The 25,201-nt window shown below is 40.0% G+C and overlaps 1 protein-coding gene and 1 pseudogene across 1 annotated transcript; one reads left to right on the top strand and one right to left on the bottom strand.

Annotated features, from left to right (window-relative positions):
* The first annotated feature begins 3,406 nt into the window (after positions 1-3,406).
* On the top strand, positions 3,407-4,916 carry LOC137296609 (uncharacterized). The gene is made up of 4 exons (XM_067828420.1): positions 3,407-3,568; positions 3,885-4,007; positions 4,181-4,267; positions 4,425-4,916. The coding sequence occupies exons 1-4, from the start codon at positions 3,407-3,409 to the stop codon at positions 4,914-4,916; spliced, it is 864 nt and encodes a 287-aa protein (XP_067684521.1).
* A 1,476-nt stretch (positions 4,917-6,392) lies between these two features.
* On the bottom strand, positions 6,393-9,215 carry LOC137296610 (uncharacterized; annotated as a pseudogene).
* Between the last annotated feature and the right edge of the window lie 15,986 nt (positions 9,216-25,201).

A 25,201-nucleotide genomic window follows, 5' to 3' on the forward strand; every position in this document is an offset into this window, starting at 1 on the left:
AGTTTCAAGTCCTGCTTTGCACTTGGACGAATGACAGATTCCAGCCACGCAGTAGTTTACCATCTTTACTGACATGATTTTTGATTGGATCGAGCGGAAATTCAGAGAACATGTATTTTCAAAATCCAGCATCTCTATATACATTCTTTCTGGATAACGACTTCTTTTAGTGTGTATGATTTTGTTTGACAACAGTATATGAATCCATACTGAAACGACGCATCAAGTACACAAAAAGAAGTTGTTATCCATAAAGAATCTTACTTTCATGTGACTGACCATACTTCTAAAATGCCCATCAAACAGATCACCTTTCTGTACACACAATGAACCCTCAGCATATCAGCAAATGAAACAGCCAATCAGGGGCCGTCGTTACACTTGAGTGCACATCCATCCGCTATGACTGGGTTCGGTCTCCCGAGGGCTTCGTTTCGGGGGAAGTAAGCCCAAGTACAAAATATTGCACTTTTGAATCGCGATTGTACGCTTATAATTTTGTTTATTTGTTTTTTTAAAAGAAGCAATGTATATTATACGTCATGAATAAGTGATAAATGTGTTTTAATTATGTTTGATTTTTTGGTTGCATGTGACCTTTAAGTTCACTTGGGGTGGGGCTCTGTACCAGTTTACGTGCCTTCCGAACGGACTAGCGTGTGCACCCAGATACTTTACAAAACTGTTGCGGGTTCCTTTCTCACATCTGCGGGCAAAAGGACACATGAACGTTGGATTCATTGACGATTCCTTTATAACTGGTGATAATAATCGAGAATGCTCACGATTCGTTATGGAAACCGCTGAACTTTTCACTCGCCTCGGCTTTGTCATACACCCAGAGAAGTCAGTTCTTGAACCTAGTCAACAAGTGGTTTTTCTGGGTTTCATCATTGATTCTCTTTCTATGAGCGTGTCATTAACGACAGAGAAAGCTGACAAAATTCAGAAGGCGTGTATTCAGGTGATGCGACAGCCCAGTGTAAGTATGAGGCAATTAGCAGAGGTGATCGGGTATTTAGTAGCCAGTCTCCCGAGTGTGAAGCTCGGACCGCTGTTTTACAGACGGTTAGATAACCACAAGTTACGTGTAATAAAACAGACGCGTGGTGACTATGACCAGTGTATAACATTAACCGAGGAGGACAAGCGTGACTTAACATGGTGGATTCGGAATATACACACTGCTAGTAAGCCCATATCTGTTGACCCGCCATCCGTAACCCTGTCTGCTGATGCTTCAAAGAAAGGCTGGGGAGGGGTACGCGACGGACAGAGCACTGGTGGACACTGGTCACATGACGAAGCAGATAAGCACATAAATTATTTGGAACTGTTAGCTGCGTTTTTAACACTCTTTCACTGCTTTCTGTGTTAGTGAAACGAACTGTCACATCCGCTTGCTATTCGACAATAGTACAGCTGTTGCGTACATTAACCACATGGGTGGGAAGAAATCCCTACTAAACAGTCTAGTCCGTCAAATGTGGGAGTGGTGTATCTCACGGGATATATGGATAAGTGCAGCTCACCTCCCTGGGAAGTTCAATGTTTTGGCAGAAAAAGCGTCGCGGCTGATCAAAGACAATACAGAATGGTACCTTACAGCTGATATGTTTGATGGTGTATGCTACCATTGCGGCACACCAGAAACTGATCTCTTTGCATCGCGTCTGAACAATAGATTACCTAAATATATCTCGTGGAAACCTGACCCAGACGCGCTAGCAGTTGATGCTTTTTCTATCCCATGCTGGAAACAGTACTTCTATTATGCTTTCCCGCCTTTCAGTGTGATCAACGCTGTCCTGAAGAAAACGGAGGAGGACCAAGCCAGAGGTATCCTGATCGCTCCTCTATGGAGCACACAGTCATGGTTTCCCCGACTTCTCAGACTCATCACTCAGACGCCTTTGATCCTACCGCCAGCTCGCAGAATTCTTCGCCACACAACGACGGCCAGACTCATCCGCTGACAAAGATGACACTAGCTGCGTTTCTCTTGTCAGGCGATCTCTCAGAAGGCGAGGAGTTTCGCAGAGGGCTACCCAAATCATCATTCAGTCCTGGAGAACTAACACAAGAAAGCAGTATGACACCTATGTCAACAGGTGGATGGTGTTTTGCAGTGAAAGACAGATTGATTCGTTGTGTCCGGATGTAAGTGACGTGCTTGATTTCTTGTGTGAGCTGTATGACCGGCAGCTTGGATATAGTGCTCTGAACACAGCAAGGTCAGCCCTGTCGTCTGTAGTTGTGTTAGATAGTGGAACCATTGGTAGTCACCCCTTGATAAACAGGTTCATGAAAGGAGTGTACAATGCTAGACCTGCATTGCCCAGAAACACTGTCACGTGGGACACTGGAACAGTCCTTAATTATCTTCGCTCAAAGTCATCTGTTCGAAAACTGACCTTAAAGGACTTAACACTTAAAGCAGTGACTTTGTTAGCAATTTTAACTGGGCAAAGACTGCAAACTGTACATTGCTTGGACATACGAAACATGACACTTTCAGACAATAGTTGCAAATTTAGAGTAGGTAGTTTGTTGAAACATAGCAAAGTAGGCAGCCATCAACAAGAACTGTGCATTGCAGCATACGCGCCAGACAGAAGATTGTGTATTGTGACGGTGCTTCGAGAATACCTCGCGAGGACGGCCCCTCTGAGAGGTGTGAACACTCAATTGTTTCTCAGCTATAGTCGGCCTCACAAGCCCGTTGCCAAAGACACAGTAGCTAGATGGGTTAAACGGGTTTTAGAGCTCAGTGGACTGGATACCACTGTATTCACACCTCACTCCACTCGGGCTGCATCAACCCTAGAATTGATTTGATTTGAATACGCCTTTACCTGTGTAAAGCTGTCAACACGAAATAAATGTAAATACGGTGTGGTTATTTGAAACCCTTGACTTTAAATATCTCACGTGATCACGTCCTGCGACGTGATTGGTTGAAATATATTTGAAAATTAAACGAAACTTACCGAAGTTGAAGGTTGATTGAGATTATATGAAACCAATCAGTAGCAGGGGGATCACGTGCCCTCAGCCCTGGTTGGTTTTACCCTCCCTCGTATGAGCGGGTTTCAAATAAACCTTTAAAAGGGCACTGATGCGGAGCAATTTTACTTTCGAGCCATCATGTTTATTGCCGTGTTCGGCTGCCGGGCGGGCAGTTCTTGCTCTCTCGACCGTGACAGACACCGGGACTAGGCAGCTGTCACTTGTCACTCGAGCCGTGGCGACGGGGAAATCCCCTTTCTGTTATCTGAACGCTGATTGGTTCGTTACAACCTTATGTACTCAGACCACAAACATGGAGAACAGTCAACATGGCTAGTTCACAGGACATCACATGCAGCTGCAAAAACACCTGTACTCGTGCGTCGAAGAGAGGATTATGTCCGTGTCGCACCGCCGGGAAACCATGCACGAGTTTATGCTCCTGTGGCTGGACGGTGCCATGCATCAACAAGCCGACTGCAAGCCTCCGAAGCCGAGGATTGTCCACGGTGACCCCAGTGATTTTGCTGATCGCGAAATCTTCATCATGGCACGAGATGTACGTAATATTTGTTAATTATTCCCTCAACAATAGATACAGAGTGTTTATACACATACGCAGGTCTTCGTTTATTTCATGTCGAAAAGCATTATATAGGACATAATTAATTTATTGTCCGTTGAAATTCGATGACAACGCTGCCAATATCGTATATTTGAAATGTTTTTGAGTTTCTGAATGATAGTTTTACCAAAGAATTCTTGTAACAGGTGATTGCTAAAGTATTCAATTACGTAAGTATATTCTGTTTGATAGTTTCATATGGAAGGAAGCATGCCATTATTTTATCTAACAAATGTCAATATGATATCAGGATGTGGATGGTGACATCGATCACACCCCTCTTCTCCTCAACCCCACCCAGAAGAGGAAGATGAAAGCAGCAGCTGGAAGTCGTGTACGAAGAAGGCTTGAGGTGGACCAGGCTCCAGTGGAGGTAATGTTATTCATATGAATGCTCAGTTTATGTTCTTTGGTAATTAGTACTATTTATGTGTATTTACTGATAGTTTTCAAGCTGTACAAAACTGTAAACAGTATTGAAGTAGCACCTCTTTGAATTGCATTTATTAGGATAGGTAAGGATTTATAATTTACATATATTCACAGACTGACAATACAGAGCTGACAAGACAAGAGCTGGGATCTGCAGCAAGCTCACCAAAAGGCCCATCGGCACACCACCTGGCAGTCAAGGTACACTGACTTGAATATGAAGTATTGTTCACCCAAAAGATGTGTTAAAATGGATGTGAAGTATTGTTGATAAAAAAGACGTGCTAAAATGGTTACTGGAACTCATGCCTGGTTTTTTTTCGCTTGTCTCTAATTTAACATCTCTATTCTATTCCAGGAATTTGCTGCGTCTTTAGATGTTTCCGAGCTTAAGACTATAGTAACAGAATTGCTGGTTCGAGATCAGGGGGCGTTTGAAGACTACTGCTTGGGTTACAGACCGCGTGATCCCCCAAGACAGCCACAGCCTGGCGACCAACCAACATGGTGTAGGTGTGGGAACTGCAGGCCCATGCCATCAGCACAAGAAAATAAGTGCTGCTGGCAGACTGGCTCTTCCAAGTGTGCAGTCGATGGCCCAAATGTTTTTACGGTCATCTCACCAGCAGTTCTAGACATTGCCATGGCACATTATAATGACTTCTTTGTCCATGACCAAGAAAGGAACAATGCAGCATACAGACACCAGGCATACAGACAATTTACTCTCCAAAGATTTGGCCGACTGGGTCAGGGAAACCGGCGAGTGGTGCCATCATGTGTTGTCCTAGCAATACGTAGGAGGTACCCAGATCATACAGGTATCTACACAGGTTACAAAGAAATGTAAAAAAAACAAACAGTTTGGTATATTGTAAAATGTTTTGTGTATAGTTTGTATATATCTGGAATTTGTTTTATATTTTGTATATATTTAATATGCTGTCTTTATTTGTTTTATGAATCGGTGTCTGAAAAATTATTTCGTTGAAAGTTATTTGTTTGTTTATCCTTGACTAGCGTGAAAACCGATAATGTTACAACAAGCTGATTAGCAAACAACAGACATACAAGTGACTGACAATAAACAGGATGTGACACACCTGTGTGTATTCATGCCACATATACCTCATGAGCAATTACTGACAATGAAGGTAGTCTCATAAATCTTACACACCTGTGTATATTCATTAAGAATGTTGCATATACCGTGTCACCTTTATGGGTGTAGTGTCAAAACATGGGATGATAGTAAAAACACAAGACAACACAGTTACATGGGTAGAGATGGATATATTTTCAGTATACATTGCGCAACACATTGACACATTGTCATGTCATACTTAGTCACACCCATATTCATTAGGTAAGTTACACAGACAATATCACCTTTATGGATGTACTCTCAAAACGTGTGTGAAAGTAAATGCTAAGAGTTACATCAGTAATGATAATCTTACACCAATGATTTTGTATACATAAATACATTCCACAATAGGAGATAACAAATGATTGTTAGGATCCATATGACAACCATAATTGCAACTGAAACTTTGGACAGTAATTCTGATGTAGACTTTGACACAATAGTTGATAATCAATTAATTACACAGAAAAACTTGAAATAGTAGACTTGGATTGGATGAAAGTGTGAATGGAAAAAAAGACTGATAATACACTATGGAGGCAAAAAATACTTACAAATATACTTTACAAAGATGTCAAGAGAAAAAATATTAAAAACACTACTGAATATCACAAGTTTTAGATACATGAATTAAATATTGACTGTGAAAGGAAAGGAGCATTTCTTAGGTAGAGATTATGACTTCTTGGTGCTGACAAGATGTACACAGTGTAATATGCTGTCTTTTGACAAATTTGAACCAAGATATTTAACAAATGCGCTCATTTATAAATATATTCTTGGCTTTTAAAGGGGAAAAACAACAGCCTATCTGCATTTTTATGAAGAAGATTTACACCAAGAGTTAAACCAAACTTCACTAAGATTGGAAAAACTGAGTTGAAAAGATACTACAAATCATGAAAATTCACCCTCTGGCCAAGCAAAATTTGGTCATCTCTCAACGCTCTCTTTGAACGATAACAGTCTATGAAATCACTGCTTGCTAGTTACATGATGAGCTTACAAGTGAGTGCCAATACATTTTCCAAGGGTATATATTTGACCATGTAATTTACTTTACAAGAGACAAAGGCCAACCATTTCCAATGAAATAATACAAGGTGGTCCCCAGACCTTTTTGTACATATCTATCTGGGTGGAGAACTCTTCATTTCTGGGATCGTGTGACACACTGATTCAATAGTTCTGGCATTGGGGGACAGGGACTCTTTGCAGTTGTCGATGATATATGCCTGGGATCGTCATCGGCCATTGGTGTTCTTCTTTTCAGACCACCACTCTGCTCATGTTGTCGTTTCTTGAAGGCCAACATCTGTAGGTCCCATCTGTAGGAATAGTTCTTCTCGACTTTGGCAGTCTTTGGTCTCCAGCGCTGGGTCCTCTTACTGTACACACCAGTGTATCTACAATGTAATAATAATAGAAGTAAGGAAATATGTGAGTGATATTGGATAATGTCTAACACATTCCATGGCAAAACCCTGGTGGCTCTCGCTCACTCACTGAGGGTGAAATGAAACTGCCCTGCCATATATGACTATTATAAAATATGCTTGTCTGATATGTAGTCAATCGTCGTAGCATGCTTACATTGTTTCCCCCATCACTAGTTCTCTGATCGGGTCGATGGAGATGGTGGTTGTGATCAATTGCCAATTGTTTCCTTGCACGATAGCCTGTAAACCTGAAGGATAAATATGATAAGAGCCTTTTGGACAGGGTCATCAAAAACTGAAATAATTGTTTACATTAAAACATGAAACAAAAGCCTATTCATTTCATGAAAACAAAATACACAGCTGATGTACTTACTGGTAAGAGTGACGTTTTGGTGAGTACATCAAAATGTGACTGTTGAAGGATTCCAGTGCACCGGTATGTCTGAAACATGAAAACATTTACCTAACATTAGGCTACCTTGGAAAGTCCTGAAAAAGGCAGTGATCTCTAAAATGACTGATGACAATGGCATTAAGAATATGTACAGACAGGGATTACTGGGTGTCAAATTTAGGTATACCTGAATTTGCGGAAGTAATGGAACTTGGCCAGAAACTTTGGGTCTGTGACAATCTGTCGAAGGGTGTCCATTTCAGGACTCTTTTTGTTTAACCATGGTGGTTTTGTATCCTCTGTCTGGTTGATAGGGGCATGGGAACACTTGCCATCTGTGTGTCCTGCAATGTGCCATTCATGTATGTTGCACACATGGGACAGGACTCTAATCCAGATTTCCTGGGGACAAAATTGCCATTTTATAGATTAATTTGTTATCTCATGATCCACGACAGATGTATTTTAAGGACATTTACATATAGCATAAAGCACTACTCTATTGTTATGGTTGGGAACGTAAGACCTGATACCCTTGGGTGGAGAGAAGTAATACCGAGAGCAATGGTCAACGGCTTACTAACAGAAAGTAAAACATGGGAGCACTTAAATGTGATCAGTCCAGGAAAAGCAGCTATATCTAACATATGGTGACAATCACCCTGTAGGTTTATATTATAGGGTACATTTGACATATATTTAACAGATTATTACCTTCATTTTGATGGTGTGTCCTTTGCAGACCTGAGCACTCCACCAGAAGTGGTTCTTGATGGGTGCAATCCATTGTCTCAGCACAGATTTTGGCTTGCAAGACTGAAGTACAAATAAACAAAATGCATAAGCAGGAGACGATCTGTGTGGTCAGGATTGTATTTGCAATTATTTTTTAAAGGCATTTATAGTGTCTTGGTTTACTAGTAAAACTAATACAATATATGTAGCCCACTGACAGCAATTAGACGCTTTTCAAGGTTCTTTGCCACATGCCAGATGTCATACTGGTGGTCAATGGCCTGGTATTCTGGGGTGGTTCCTGCGAATTGAAGATATGGGAATGCAAATGCAAATGCTTTAAATGGTGTCATGGGGTACAAGACAATATTTTTGGTCTATCTTTGTGAAAAGAGATTTCTCATATCTTTTCCTGAATAAACTTCACAACAAATATGTCAAATCAAAGTACAGTGTAATAAACAGTCATAAAATGTAAACCTAGAACAATTTTTGAACCTATATCAGATATTGCCATTTGATATACAACCAGCTGGCTGTGAACAATCATTCAGTAATCTGCATATATCTGAAATAGATTAGCATAATCTTTGTAATACTTACTCATGAGTTTGGTTATCATTGAACTCTGATCAGTCACAACTTCAGTGACCTTTACTTTTGAAATAAGGAAGTCAAGTCCAAGCTTAAATGCATCCTTCTCCATTGCCACACTGGAAGTTGACTGGCGAACATCGACTACTTCGAGATGTAATATTGCATCTGTGTCCATATCCGAAAAGGAATAGGTGCAGAACTGGGCAGAATGGCCAGGGGAATCATTCCTCCCATCACCAGCAATCCGGACATCCTGTTGCTGTCTAACCTTCTCTGAAAGGAGCTGTGTCTGCATTGATTTCCAAAACATATCCACTGCTGGTGCTGCATACAATCTTTGGACCTAAAATACATTGTATAAGCATTGCATATTTAAGACGATATTTCAGGAGATGCTCTTTCATAATACATGTATACTAAATAATACAAGTTTATGTTATGTGAGATCTTCAGAGTTTTGTTGTCAACAAAACATACCTGGTAGAAAGTTGGTTCACTAATACATCCAAGGTTTAGGAACTTGGTTAGAAGGCCTATCTTCTTGTATGAGTTGCCACTGAAGAGGATACTAGTTGCCAACTGCAGATTGCCACAAAACATCTGCTTCATTCTTGGTTGAGAGGCCCAGGATCCACATGAATGTCCAGAAGTACATTTCCATCTAATCACTAAAGCTGTACCATGGGTCTTGTCTGTGAAGGTCAGTGGTGCATCACAACGTGGCCTTGTACAAGTGTCACCAGCTTTCTGTTTTACTAAATCCATGATGGGATCCAGGTAACAAATATACTTTCGTGAGGAGATGAGGTCAAGTAGTGGCTCTGAAGTTTCATCCTCCTCAACATCGTCATCATCGTCGTCATCTGGCAGTGGCAAATTGAGAAGATCTTCTTCAACTGTTGACATCTCGAAGTCATCTCCAAATGTAGCCCCGAAAATGATAGACATGAGATTTCATTTGCAAGTTTTGGGGGAGAAATTCCTGTCCTTCAGCTAGTAAAATTTAGTCACAGCATGGTCCTTTCGTAATAGTGTGATACAATTCAGACACTGAGTCATGGAAAATTGTTGCAGCAAAATATGTTGACACTGGGTCTGGTTCACGGACAGTATGGTATTATAACATGGATAGTGATACTGTGAGACCAGCATAATACCTCTTAGTGTTTGGTTGTTTTTCTAACAAAGATAAAGTCTGTACATACCTTGTATCACTGACATTTGGGTCATAATCTTCACCAGTTTCATTCTCATCCACAAATTCTCTTTGTCCTTTGCTGAAGCTGAAATTAGTGATAAATGTGTAAATTATATGTGAATCATATTACTGTAATAACAAATCAGAAAGGTATAATTTTTTATGCACCTGAAATAAAGAGTGCTAGAAAACAATTCATGCATTCATGAGACTAATAAAACACAGCAGAAGTTGTTTAACCATTATTATAGTTGTGAAACAGAGGGAAGTATAGTTTCTGCAGTTGTTGCTACTAGTGTTTTTGTAGTCTTCAAATAATAAGTCAATGTAGTGAATTCATAAGAACCTTGATTGTGACATTTCACAAGGTGCCTGGTCTGGGACTCCGGGAGAATGGAGCAAACTTGCTGCCAAAGGTGACAAACTCTTACAATAGTCACTGGCAATCACACTGGCATCTATAAACATAAATCCAGAGTACACATATGTTTCTATATATACAGCATGTATATGCACAACTATAATCAAATATATCTATAATTTGCCACCAGCAGCTGCGATTTCTCCAGTATGACAAGTGTTGACAGTTGAAACAGCAAATTATGGTACATACAGTCTCACCATTAAAAAGTAACAGTTGCATGAAGGAGGTGGTGGGGAGTATGAGAAGATTTGAGATTTGTGTAATGTGTACAAATGTTACAGCAGTAGACAAATGCCTTCTCAAAAGGGCAAACCCATGTCACACATGGACAGAACCAAAACCAAAGTAGTAACTACAATGTAACTATAACCACTCAACATGAGGTAAGAACAAAAGTACATGCAAATTAGTTAAAGGGGCACTGATGCGGAGCAATTTTACTTTCGAGCCATCATGTTTATTGCCGTGTTCGGCTGCCGGGAGGTCAGTTCTTTCTTGATATAAACGTTCGTCCATATGCTCAGTGCCGCCTATTTGTGTTCTAAACCTGGGTTTCAACATGATGCTTTCATGATTCCCCACTTTTTAGAGTGTTTATATCTATTTTCTCTTTCTGCACTGTTGGAATCCTCTCCATATTTCTCTTTTATCTTCTTTCACTGTCCTCACACTTATCTTGTGCCAACTAAAAGAATTCCGGAGAATCATTTTCGAACGTTTCCCGAATTTTGGATCCAAAAACGGAAGTACCAAGGACATCTCTGTAAATAAGAGACTGTAGATAGATCCACGTGACAGTTTATCGCTGGTTTTAAATCACTGGCCCCGATATCCCGGAAGTGAGCAATGCGCAGTCTCCCAGCGCCAGACAGAGAGTCTTCTTTTGCTCTTTGAAGTTCCTGGTAGAGGATTAATGTGGTACAAAAGGACTTGGTTTAGAGACAGTCTTGTGTCAGTTATGTTACGAAGGAAATCTTGGAATATTGGAATTGAATCAAGGACATGCTTCCGCCGTCGAACCGGACAATTGAACTGAACGACCCTCGTGGGCGCTGACCATCAAATTCAAATGCCTTTAATCACTGACCGGCTTCAAACGAGTGAGTGAATTTAGGTTTAGGCCGCATTTAGCAATATTCCAGCAATATCAAGGAGGAAGCAGAGGGATGGGACACCAGAAATGGAAATCGATCCCGGATCTTCAGTGTGACGAGCGAACGCTTGAACCACTAAACTACCGCAACGACCCTGACTTTACAGAATATTGGAATATTGCTGGAAAAAAAACCCGTTAATATTGAAAATGTGCAAAAAGTTTCTACTAGTAAATATTAGATCGTTCAGTGTACACATAAATGAAGCCCTGTCTACACTTGAAGAAACGTCCCAGCGCCCGTCACTATTACATCCCCTCCCGCACACACACAAACACATACGCACACGAACACACGCGCACACGCACACGCACACGCACACACGAACACTCACACCCCATTCCCTATGCCCACAGGCCACCGACACACTCACACGTACATTTGACGAAAATATACAATATCGGCTCCCTGACTCTTTGAACACCCAGCTTCTATTTTTCAGTTAACAAACCCACATCCGCAAACAAGAACGGTAACCATGTATTTCTGATTAGGTCAGTGCCAGTCGAACGCGTTCATCAGTGGCTAGGCATGCTGAGGAAAAAGGTACGATTTCTCATAAGTGTTCAATATGTGACCTATATTCATTATAGGGATCAATTTGTGACATCCATTTACGTTATCTCAGTTTGTTATAATCGGTTTTAGACTCTCTCTCTCTCGGTTTTGTTTTATTTTGCTTCTATTCGTTTGATTCTGGCTTTTTCGTGTTTTTCTTTCTCTCCATTTAATTTTCCTATCTCAGTGTGTTATACATGTAAACGGTTTAAGACTCTTTCTGCGTTTGAAACCGTATTATTCCATGCTGCCTTCTTACGTGCCCTTTCTAACGCGTTTGTGGGGCGTTGGGGTAGCCTAGTGGTTCAAGCGTTCACTCGTCAGGCCGAAGATTCAGTTTGGATTCCCCACATGGATACAATGTGTGATGACCATTTCTGGTGTCCCCCGCTGTGATATTGCTGGAATATTGCTAACAGCGGCGTAAAACTAAACTCACTCACATGTTTGTATTAAATAACGGTGGGGATTAATGACTGGAAATACATTATGAAAGTGTGTATGGTGAAATGATAAGTGTGATTGATGGTTTATGTATTATGTACATCTCAGCTTGTCATAACGAGAACCTTACCGTAATATGGACATACCTTGTTGTCACGTGAACGGTCACATGAGAACATACGTTACAGGATGATGATGGGAGATGTGACGACGTAGGTGATGCTGATGACCCCGTTGTGAAGTTGCATGTGAAGTACATTCCCAAAACAAACAGTACCCTATTTTTCTTGCATTGTACCATTATATTTTGGGTTCGTTTCTTCTTTATTTTATTCCATTTGTGGTTGTTTGTTGTTTTCTTCGTTTGTTTTATTAATTTTGTTTTGATGATGTTTTTTTATTTTATTTATTTTACCTTATCTTATTTGTGGTTGTTTGTTGGGTATTTGTTTTTCAACTTTTCTTACTGGTTTGTTGTTGTTTTGCTCGGTTTTTATTTTATTTTAATTATATTTGTTTGGTATGGGCTCTTTCGTATTTACCTGTGATGGGTGTATGAGATGGCGGCTGTCTTATTTATAGCTGAACATCGACATGTGCGTACACTAACCACACGAAGCACCACCGTCTTCTGACTCACTCCCCATAGGAATCTGGTCATCACATATTACTAGTGATCATGAAGGATAAATGGTGTAGAGGTCAGGCTACACCGACAAGTCATGCTCATTGTAAAGTACGTATTAGTATATTATTCCATTATCTGAACACCACATGAGACACACTTGCACACTGGTTGAAGGTGTAAAAGGGGTCAGCAAACTGAAAGCAGGAAAACAAAGACTTTCTGTCCAGCTGCATTGCACCCACTGTATTCACACATGTTATTCACTTTAAGAAACGTTTTGTGTTACATAAAGGCTTCACACCCAAGGTTTTATTTCACTTCTCGGACTGCATCATTTCTTGCGTACGCGTGTGCATTGTTTTGGAAATGCAAAACTTCACATTTCATCCAGCTGGAAATTTCGAAATTCAGATTCATGAAGATAATGATTTAACAGACGCATTTTCAATCGAAATTGATGATATATTTACATTTATTTCATTTACTGATTAACCAATCCAAATCAAGCATTTCACATAGCCATTTTAGACTTTGCTTTTATTATTTTAAAAAATAGAAACGTGGTCTTAATGTTGTGTTTTTGTTGTTATTATTATTCTGTTTTACAGATAAAAATGGTAAAATGCAGCAGAGAGGGTTCGAGTGACCCTCGCACAGTCAGGCCAGTAAGGCTCATCATCAGCTACACTACACACACACACAAACACACACACACACACACACACACACACACACACACACACACACACACACACACACAGACACACACACACACACACACACACACACACACACACACAAACACACACACACACACACACACAAACACACACACACAGACACACACACAGACACACACACAATGGAAAACATGGAATAGATGTTACCATTTTTAAAAATGAAGAGTATATTTCTTTCTAAAACCTGAACACCACATGTGAGACATTTGCAGCCTGGATTGGAGGTCGGAAATGGGTCAGCGAGCTGAAAGCAGCAAAAACAAGGTCCCTTCTCTGTGTGTATGCGTTTGGCACGGCATTTGAGAGGGGTCATGTCCTGAAAGCAACAAACACTGTATTTCTGTTTTAAATGTATTTGCGTTAGTCCTATATGTTATTCACTACAAGGACATTGTACTTTCCCAAAGTTTTATTTCTCAATTCAAGCAGTGTTGCCGAGGGAGAATGGCAAATGTAGCAGAGATTACGTACACTGATAATACAGGAAATTTTGAAATTTTACTTCAAGGCGAATTACAATTGAATCTTCTTCTTTGACGGACGTTTTGATAAATTATCTCGATGACCTGAAAATCTATCAACGGACGCACACGGATTTAGCATATTGTTGTCCACTGCAAAGAACAGTGGACGACACACTGTTTCATTGGATAGGGTTAATGGAACTCTGTCCGTTTCAAACCAGTCAACCAGGACATTCTTCTTCTTTCTGTGCAGGACATAAAAATGCTTTGTGAAAAGTGTTTAGCTGCGAAGACACTGTTTGTGATTACTAATTTCCGGAGGGAGTATGAACATGTGTAAAGGTAGGTTGCAAGATGTTACCTTATGTTTATTCTGTAATAGTTTCATGATGAGGTGTTAAATGATTTCCTAGCATGTATAACAGGAGCTTAGGTCCTCATTTCCCAGCCTTCCCATAAACTCCCATGTGTGACATTTGGTCGCTACATGTTGTGTCGATTGTTTTAGGGCATTATGTATAATTGCTGCGTTTCTCGTTGCTCAGCCGATCGCATGTGTTTTTTATTTGTTTTTTTTGTTTATTTCCGACTGATATTCACTCCTCAAAAATATTCACATTAGGTAATATGTTTATGAAGCAGCAATATATCAGAAATATATACAGCACCAATGCGTCATTTAATGGGTAATGATAATGTTTCATTTTTTTAATAATACACGTGTGTAGGGTGGTTGAAGCATGACAAAACAAGTGTGATGACGTATGAGATTGATTCATTCACCAGCACTTGAAACACTTTTTTTTCCTTGGGTGAAGGCACAGATATCAGCACTTTGTGATTCCGTGCTGGTACATATGGGATAAGAGCATTATAGTTTGATGAGAAAAAGTCAAAGACTGAGTAGCAATGAATATTTAATAGAATCACTTGGTTAATGTAGATACATAGATTAATAATAACAATAATAGTAATACTGTTTCATTTGTAATACACGTTGCATTTGCATTACATGGTGGTTGAAGCACAGAGTTCATATGAAGTTCATCTTGTCATAATGTGATGACTTGAGAGATGGTTCCATTCAATAGCACTTGAAACAGTATTTTTCTTGGGTTTAGACAATCCAGATATTCGCACTTTGTGATTCTCTACTGGTTCTCATGGGATAAGCATACATATCGTTAGATGAGGTATTGGAGTAGCAATGAATATTTAATAGAATATTATAGTTAATACATGAGCAAAGATTAATAATACCAATAATTGTAATAATGTTCCATTTGTAATAATGTTCTATTTGTAACAGCTTGATAATAGGTGCGAATGTTGATGAAAGTTGTTTTTTTCTGTATCAGCTGATTGGTGCTTCTGAGTCGAGATCTTGTCTTGCACAACACCTGAAATAAAATATTTTTCACAATATAGTATAGAATATACCTAGCTGTTGTGCATTGGTTTTCCATAATGTCAAACATTTCATCAAAGAAATCATAACTTTGACAAGGAAGTATTATCAATAGATTTAATAAGATCAACCAAAAATAATAATGATAATCCAAGATCAAGATCTGTAGATTATTCAAGTAGAAAGCAAACCTCAGGAAAACCTTAATGTTATTATGAAAGAGAGTGTTCTTCGTTCGTAAGATCAAATAGAAGACATTTATCAGACAAAATTATTTACTCATCCAAACTTACAGATGATACCCACATACACATGTATGTAGTTGTATACAGCTAATTTAGTTATCTGGTATCAGGTGCTTATTCACTTCACTACAATGGATATATTACAAGGTTCTCTACATTCTGCTCTTCCACATGTGCCTCACAAAATATGTTTCAGTTAACACTTTAGCTTTGGGTACACTATCTGACAGTTATGGGGCCGAATGAAAAAAAGTAGGTTTGTGCAGAATGTTGGATAATCCAATGTCTTGCCCTCTGTTTAAAAATGTTTCGGAAATTAAACATTGTCAGATAATTCAGATGTCGGGTTGTTCAGAGTCCACTTTTTAAATGATTTATTTATCGTATCTCCTCTAAGACAGTCGGAGCCAGGTCTCTCGTGTGAATTTTGATTTATTCTGAGCATAATAGCATATTGGTTAGACATGTTAATAATATTCTCGGCTGTCTATAACCGAAAAATATATGTTCCTTTCATAGCATTAAATATCACTCACCTACGATGATGTCTGGTTCACTGCTTGGTTTGCATCCTGGGATTGGGTACTCGCTTCCTCGCCTTCCCCTTCCTCTTCTTCCTCATTAGTGCCATCTTCAGTGCAGTTGAAAAACTGGATTTTGTTGAATGTTCTATTATTCTGCGATTTGGCCTGTCCTCTGAAGATTAAATGAGTGGATATGTCCCGAGCATCTGTGTATTGGTCATTCAGAAGGATTTCGAAGCATCGGGCATCATCCTTCTTCACAGCTTCGAAGAGAACCACCTTCCACAACGTGTTGTCCTTAATTTCCACCTCCTGATGGGAAACAATTCTCATTAACATACGCAGCGAAAAATTCACTGACTTCGCAGCGATTGGTGTCTTCTGGGATGAGTATCCCATCCTTGTCCACTTTCTTCAGCAGTTCTTCTCTTGTGAAAGTTATAACTAGATGTTTAAACTTCTTCCCAGGAATGGACACTTCAGAAACTTGACGTTTCAGTCCTGGCTGTGTCATTTTTTTTAGCTCAGAAATTGAGACTTCCCACGAGTGGATGGTAGGTGTCTGTTGTCGGCTGTGTGGCAAATGCATGTCCTTACAAGCCTTACATAGTGGTGGAACACATGTCGATGCCCCACATCTTTGTTAATACAGATGGATTGAATATAACATCTGTTATATCAGTTGCCAACGCTGACGCAAGTCCTTCATTGTGTTCGCAACACGATATCCTTACCCCACCCACCATTGTTAAACATGTGGACAAATGAGTTTTCACTTAGAAACATACCCTATCATCCGTGAGCCAGCATGAGAACGATGATGCCCACCTCACAACTATGCCACGCCAATGGTGTTGACACATGTGAACCTTATTATGAATTTACTTTGTTCATTGTCATTGTTCTTGTGCCTTACTGACATAATGTTGACACAACTGGATCAAAGACAATAGCCACTCAACTCACCACGGACCCCGTGTCCACGTGTTATTGACACAGCTGGTAGCTTTTTCCATTCATTGTTGACATAAAGACAATTATCTTATCTTATTTGTGGTTGTTTGCTGGGTATTTTTTGCGACTTTTCTTTTTGCGTTGTTGTTTTCTTTGGTTTTTATTTTATTTTATTTTATTTTTATTTGTTTGGCATGGGCTCTTTCGTATTACGTTAGTAAATATAGATGAAGCGCGTGCGTAAGGGGAAATAACGTGCATTTGAACGACTGAACAGCATGATTTAAACCAGGTCGGATGTGCGTGTCGAGTGGTGTGTGAGAGAGAGACAGGGAGGGAGAGAAAGAGATAGAGATGAGGATGGAAGAGAGAGAGAGAGTGAAACAGTTGGGGTGGGTGTTTGGATGGGTGGGTGGGGGATCGACAGTATCAGAGAGAAAGAGGAGACAAAAACAACGTAAAACAGTGAGACTGGGAATGTACAAAGGAGGAGGAGACGAGGAAGAAAGTAAGAGAGAAATCAATAGAGAAACAAACAAGTTGACACAGAGAAGGGGAGGAGAAGAGGGAAAGCGAGAGGCAAAGAGGGAGAGAGGGAGAGAGAGTGCGGGAGAGAGTGAGAGTGAGGGTGAGAGAGAGGGGACAGAGAGGGGGAGAGAGATTGACAGACAGACAGATATAGAAGGTGGTGAGAAAGAGGAAGACATGGAGGGTGTGGGATTTTACAGGAAAACTGAGAAACGGGATGAAGTAGAGAAGGGATGAAGTAGAGAACGGAGAGAAATGGGAGAAGACGGGGCGAGAGTAACAAAGAAGGAAAGAGAGAAAAACTAAGAGAAAGAAACAGTGAAAATGATAGACGGTGAAGGGAACGATGAAAGATGAGAGAGCGAGAGAGAGAGACAGATACACACACAGAGACAGATCCAATAATGTAAACAATGTAAACAATGAGGGTATATGTGATGAGGAAAAACAACAGATATAGACTTATATGGATGCCATTGCTCAAACTCACTCGCTCAATCGCCCGTTCGCTCTCATCACACGCATCAATCCGTTGACACTCATGTTGTGACAGTTACGCAACTTAAAGAAAGCGCCGAACGTCTCCGTAAACCAGCTGCAGTCAAGAACGGAAACAATCCCTTCCCGGAGTCGCTGTTTAAAAATAATCTCTCTGATAAGTCTAATTGAATAGCCCGCAACAATTTCACATGGAGCAAAGGACGTTCTGAGTGGAGACCAGTGTATGTCATGAAAAGGAGACGGACAAAATGATGTTTTGCGAATGAATATCAAGAAGGGGAATTACATCGGGGGACTTTACCAAGACTGTACCTATGGGGAAAAACAGCACGACGCAAGATTCGAATCGTTTGATTCACACAGGTTAGCTGAAGTTTGTGATCCGATACCCATGCTTCAAACAGTTCAAAATTAACATTGAGAGTTTTGGAAAGATGTATACGTTGTTCCCTTGTCCCTCGGGGACCATAGGTTGAGGTATGTTTGTTTATGTTCCCTGAGCCAGAAGGGACCAGTGAACAACGTATCAAGTCCTATCTCTGTACCCCTTGAGGGAATATAATATGTTCCCATCTGTCTTTAAAGTAACACATGAGACAGAAGGTAACATTCAGCAACGGCTCATGTTGCAGGTGACACGGAATGTGGGTGGAAACGACCTTTGCGCTAATCGGAAGTGATGTGCATGGACATGTGTTGGACACATGATATTCGTCCTGTCTTACGCTGGTATTCTTGAGCTTGCCGTACAACGACAGATCGCCACTATAGTCTGTTAGCAGGGAAAATGTACCTATGAGTTTCACTTTGAACAAATATATAAATGGCATAAAGTGAAATTAAGATAGTGAATCCTCATAATTTTTTCAACTGAGGATAAAAGCTGTTTAATAAACGATCATTGTTTCAAGTCAATTTTTTGTTTGTATTGGCAATCTTAACTTCATTGTATTTGGTTTACTTTATAGTTTCACTGCAAACATCACTTTCCAATCCGACTGGGTCCAATCCGACCAATCCTTGTTTTCCCCTTATGTCGAGAGAAAGGCTGAGTAGCAAAATATACCATCTTTTCAGTATTTTAGTATGAGATGCCAAAAGTTCGAACCACCAGGCTTTTTCCGCACTCTGTGCAGCGTGAATACAATATGCTTTCATTTGGTTTCACCTCGTGAGGTGACAAGGTAGAACAGATCTTCATCTGTCTGTCAGACATGAGGTGTCGAAATACGGTATGTCCAATCTCTGTACCTCGTGAGGAAGTGAAGCATAATATGTCCCCATCTGTCTACACATGAGACCAAGACATAGTATGCCCCTATCTGTCTACATACCCCGTAAGATGGCAAGATTTAATATATCCTCAGAAGGCAAAATTCAACAACACGTCAGGTTGTAAGTAAGACGGAATGTGGGTGAAAATGAATTGGAAGTGATGTGCATGCAGGTGTGTTGGGCAGATGGTATTACTTACACCGGTATTGTGGTGCTTGCCGCATGATGGATCGCCATTAAGATGGATCGTCCAGAAGGACACATACAACTGAGTCCACTCCGGCCAGTCCTTGTTTTGCCTTATGTCGAGCGAAAGGCTGAGTAGCAACAAGTACTATCTGTTCAATGTTTTAGTATGAGATGCCAGAGGATCGAAACAGTGTGCTCTAACCGCTTTTGAGCGGAGAGAAAACCGAAGCATGGGTTGTAAATTACAAAATGCAGTGAGTGAATATTGGTCGAACCCTTTTTGACAGTATTACGGCAACGTCAAAATTACAAAATGGAATGACTAAATATTCATCAAACCCTTTTTGGCAATAACACATATAAAACAATATCACCTCAGAGGACACCTGAAAAAAGCATTGTTTTCATGCGTGTCTGTTGAATGTTTTTCTATTTTTATGCTTTTTTTAAAAATACAATTAGGTACTATGCACTCCCGACAAATCAAATGCACAAATTATTATCTTTCTATGCAAATCGTTTGGTTCGTTAGCACGGTCAGGTATATTTTCATAAATAAGGTATAATTAACTCAGAAAATACCCGGATAGCTGCAGAAAAACCCAGAAAATGCTTCATGAACACCCGAATACTGATTTCGTTCTTCATGGACGTTCCAGTTGTTAAACAAACACCTATGTAGTTCAACATGAACAGCTGTGCAGTGTTTTATGATCAATAACATGCCAATAATGCCACATGGACACCCCAAACTCTACCATTACAACACCTTTGTAGTTCCACTTGAACACGTGGTAGCGCTCCGTGGTGAAAGCGTTTGCACGCTTCAAGCCGAAGGTTCGATTCCCCAGATTTGTCAATGTGTGAATTCCATTATATGTGTCCTGATCCGTGATAGTGCTGGAGTATTTCTTTAAACTGGAATCAATAATATCTTCTTGAGTGTAAGTAAACTTAGTTTTCTTGAACACCCTGTTTTAATTTTATGTTTTGTGGATATCCACGCTCTGCTTTCAAACAACCCTCAGTGGTGCCATATGAACGCCCAATCTTTGCTCAATCAATTACCTTCTAATCTGAAAAAAATGTATTTTAAATAGTTTGCACTTTTCTTTAATTGCACAAATATTAATTGATTTCTCTAGTTAGAGCAGTTGCCATTAGTAATGATTCAACACAAAAAACTAGATTGGATGGAAAAGCAATAAAAATCAGATGGCCCAAATGAATTGCGCCTCACCTTAGCATAACGATCGAGATGGGAAACTATACACTGCTATAGTCAGGTCCGATATTTCTCAAGTACATCACCAGATGATCAATGATTCGGACAAGCTTGCGTGATACCTCTTCAGCATCTCGTGAGCAATTTGGTGATTACTACATTTTTCAATACAAGCGAATGAAAGGAAGACCTCATAACATAGTTGTATTGCACGTACGGAGATTATATCAGCTTTGTAATGATCGTATTTCTGTTTAAATCTTTCCGTGACTCGCCAAATGTCCGACGAGATTCTACGGAAGATGATGTTTTTATTGTTCCAGCGCTCTTTGATGGCTAGGTGGAAAAATACGGCTTTCCGTTCCATCGAAGATGTGTATTATTTTCATTTTTACGTGATTTATCAGCACTCGTTGTATCTTAATAACATCTGCCAAAGAGGATTAGCGTTATGGAGAAAATGAACTTTGTCTAGAATTCCCGTCTGTTCTGGTATTGTAAGATGTGATCAGAAGCAAGCAGGGTTTTCTTTGGAGATGCGTTTTGGTTTATTTGTCGTGACAGGGATTTGGTTCTTGAAAAGGGAAAAAAATAAGTTGTCTTAATTAGGTTATTGTAAGTGGGATAATTGTCGCCCGTCTGTCATCATATTCGACTATTGTCATCAATCATTGCATTCATCAGAATATTTTATATATTTATGCAACAACATCGTCGGCATCAACATCATCATCATCACCGTCATCATCACCATCATCGAAAATCATCCGTCAGCAGGCAACAATCATCATTGTCAAGTAATCACCATCGTTGTTTCCATGGAAGATGCCCAAACAATAATGTTTTCAGAAGGAAACAATCCCTAGAAAACTTGTTAATACCATTTTGAAAATATTAATAGATGGTTGAAAGTACTCGTGTTTAATTTGCGCTTAGAATGGAATAATTAGTTAAAAACATAATCGACCAGTGCCAGAAAAAAACGCATGTTCAAAGATACATTCAGTTTATAAACAGCAAAGAATAAGGACATTCCCTGTTTAGCAACAACGATTAGTTGGAACAGAAATGTCGGAAGTCATTGTCGCCATATTGGAAGGAACACGATTCTCTCGAGGTTTTAAATACTGTTATTGTTTATTACAGTCACCTGAAACTATAATGCTATGATACAGTGACGTCACGATCCGTCGGTGGATAAAACGTATTTAATAAGGTTACATTTAATAATTATCGATTACTATTCATGATATACTTTTTTCATTTGCTCCTCTGAAAAGACAAGACTTTATTGTAAAAGACTGATGTAAATGTGCACCTTTCTTTATAAGCCCTTTCTCAATTTCTCTGTGTGATCAGAATCCCATTAGAATCCCCCACTCACATCCCCGAGGACCCTCACCCAACAACTTACAGGGTGGTAGATTGTGTACCACTGTGTCAAGACAAGATAACACCGACAAATTACATTTTAGACTGACGTCATATTGATGGAATATTGCTGAATATGATAACAAATAAACAATTCCTTGGGAGCCATTAACTGAATTTACGTCAAAATACAATGAAATTGAGTCATGTCAATTAACCAATTAAGATATTTATTCTACATGGCGACACTGTAATTGGCATTATAACGAGGGGGAAATGACTTTTTGTTCTAAAAACCATATTGGCAAATGGCACTATATCCAAAGTGCACTGTAAGCATCATCATTTTTTTAAACAGTTGATTTAGGGGGAATGTTTAACAGACGGAATAATTATTTGTTTCTGACAAGTGTTAAATGTTTGAATAACTCAAATAACATTCTGAACAGATCCTTTAGGCTACATTGCAAATAATTGACAGTGGTGGTTTAGTTTTCCAGATATGATTTAAAACCAAGGTTTGTAGTGAGAACGTCCGTATACTCCTTTTCACGAGGTTTGACCTCATAAAATAGAAAACCTTGATACAGAGTTACAATGATAAACAGTTGATAGGTTATTGTTATTGAGGATAGTTGAAGGTCAAATGATCGAAGGTTTCACGGAAATTATTCTGTCGCATATGTGATAAACGTGTGGCTAGTATGTGCCAAGAGTGGACATGTGTGCCAAACAGGCTCCCCAACGAGTGACAGTTGTAGAGTTATGGGTGTGTATCAACTGTAGACGTGACGGACGTGTATCAACTGTAGACGTGACGGGTGTGTAGCAACTGTAGACGTGTTGGGTGTGTAGCAACTGTAGACGTGACTGATGTGTGACAGTTGTAGATGTGATGAGTGTGTGACATTCCTACTCAAGATGTGAACTTTCTCCGTTTCTCTTTACACCAGTTACCCGTGTTTGCTCAACAAAGAGTGGTGTTCTCTCAGTCCTGGTGACGCCAACCCACACTATCAATCAACAGGTCTGTTCCAGAGCTCAGGTTGACGTTAGGAGGAAGGGTCATGTTGATGTCGCCAGTCACTACCAGGCCTGTGAGGGAAGTGCAGATTGAACCGGACTCGTACCAAGACATGACACGTGACCAGCGACGAATACACTGATAACGATTTGTTAAGTGGTGACCATGGAGAGAATGGCATAGATGATCTGCTTCTACACAATTCGAGGCCGCCTGCTTCTGAATTCGTCAAGCACCCGGATGAAAGTTGGGAGCAATTTCATTCGCCGTTTGAGCTCCAATTCGAAGATCATGATCTCAGATTAATCAACCCTGTACTGTTTGGCCAAACGTGAGAGGGATCTATCGTCTGTTTATCCGGTTTTGTCATAGTCAACTAATCGCAGACTGTCAAACCCGTGAAGATCCGGGTTACAATTAATCTTCAATAAGAAGCGACACACGATATCGGTGGTCAGGCTACAGTGGTTACTTTGTTGACACATGTCTTCGCATCCCACTTGCATAGATCGATGCTCATGCTGTTAATCACTGGATTGTCTGATTCAGCCTCGAGTACTTACAGAGGGCTGCCATATAGCTTGAATATTGCTGAATGCGATGTGAAATTGAACTCACTTATTGACTTTGAAACATGGAATAGCCAAGATACGTGGATACGACATGACTCGCTAGTTCATAAATTATACAATGATTTTTAATGTATGAAATCAAGTAAACCACATCGATTGACAGAAATAATGGTCGTTGGAATATAGCTGAAAGCGGCGAAAACCCATTCTCAGTTACTCCTCCGAATTCAGCTACTGTCAGGTTGAGTAGGGACGTTCGATAGTTTGTCTGCTAGTGATGCTGTCCTACTTGTACCGGTGTATAGTTTTATATCGTGTCGAGTTACTAAAATTATGCCATGCTATATAAACCATGTATGGGCTACTATAAGTCTACAAGACTTACTCCAGTTCTACCAAGGCTTACTGTAAATCTACTATGGGTTTCTAACGATTGAAGATGAATCGACATCCTTGAAAGTGTCAAAATCCTGAATGTCACTCTACGCACATGCGTGGCGCTACAACAACATTCAATGTGTTTTGGTGGCGGAATGGTTAAAACGTCCGCCAGTCACTCTGAAGAACCGAGGTCGATTCCCAACATGAGATTGAAGTCCATTTCCTGTGTCCCTCGCCATGTATTGCTACAATAGACATAAAACTGTTTTTGATGCATGCTTTACAGATATTAACGTTCGTGCATAGGTGCTTTGTGGCCTATTTGTGTTCTAAACCTTGGTTTCAACATGATGCTTTCATGATCCACCACTTTTTAGAGTGCTTATATCTACTTCCTTTTTCTGTATTGTTGGACTGCCCTCCACTTACCTTGTGTCAACTAAAAGAATTCCGGAGAGTCATTTTCGAACGTTTCCCGAATTTTGGATCCAAATACGGAAGTACCAAGGGCATCTCTGTAAATAAGAGACTGTAAATAGATCCACGTGACAGTTTATCGCTGGTTTTAAACCACTGGCCTCGATGTCCCGGAAGTGAACGGTGGGCAATCTCCCCGCGCCAGACAGAGAGTCTTCCTTTGCTCTTTGAAGTTCCTGGTAGAGGATTAATGTGGAATATAGGCTATTGGTTTAGAGAAAGTCTTGTGTCAGTTATATTCGAAGGAAATCTTGGCAGTACTTTACACACTAGAATCGAATCAAGGACATGCTTCCGCCGTCGAACCGGACAATTGGACTGAACGACCCTCGTGGGCTCTGACCATCAAATTCAAATGCCTTTAATCACTGACTGGCTTCAAATGAGTGAGTGTATTTCGGTGTAGGCTAAACTAACTAAGTCTAACTAAGCTACCACAACGACCGTGACTTTACAGACATTTTTTTTAAACATAATTTTGACCTTTTGCTGAAAAAACGCTAAAACATGCAAATAGGTTATACTCCTAAATAATA

Source organism: Haliotis asinina, chromosome 9, assembly GCF_037392515.1.
Source record: "Haliotis asinina isolate JCU_RB_2024 chromosome 9, JCU_Hal_asi_v2, whole genome shotgun sequence".
In the NCBI taxonomy this organism is placed as follows: domain Eukaryota; kingdom Metazoa; phylum Mollusca; class Gastropoda; order Lepetellida; family Haliotidae; genus Haliotis; species Haliotis asinina.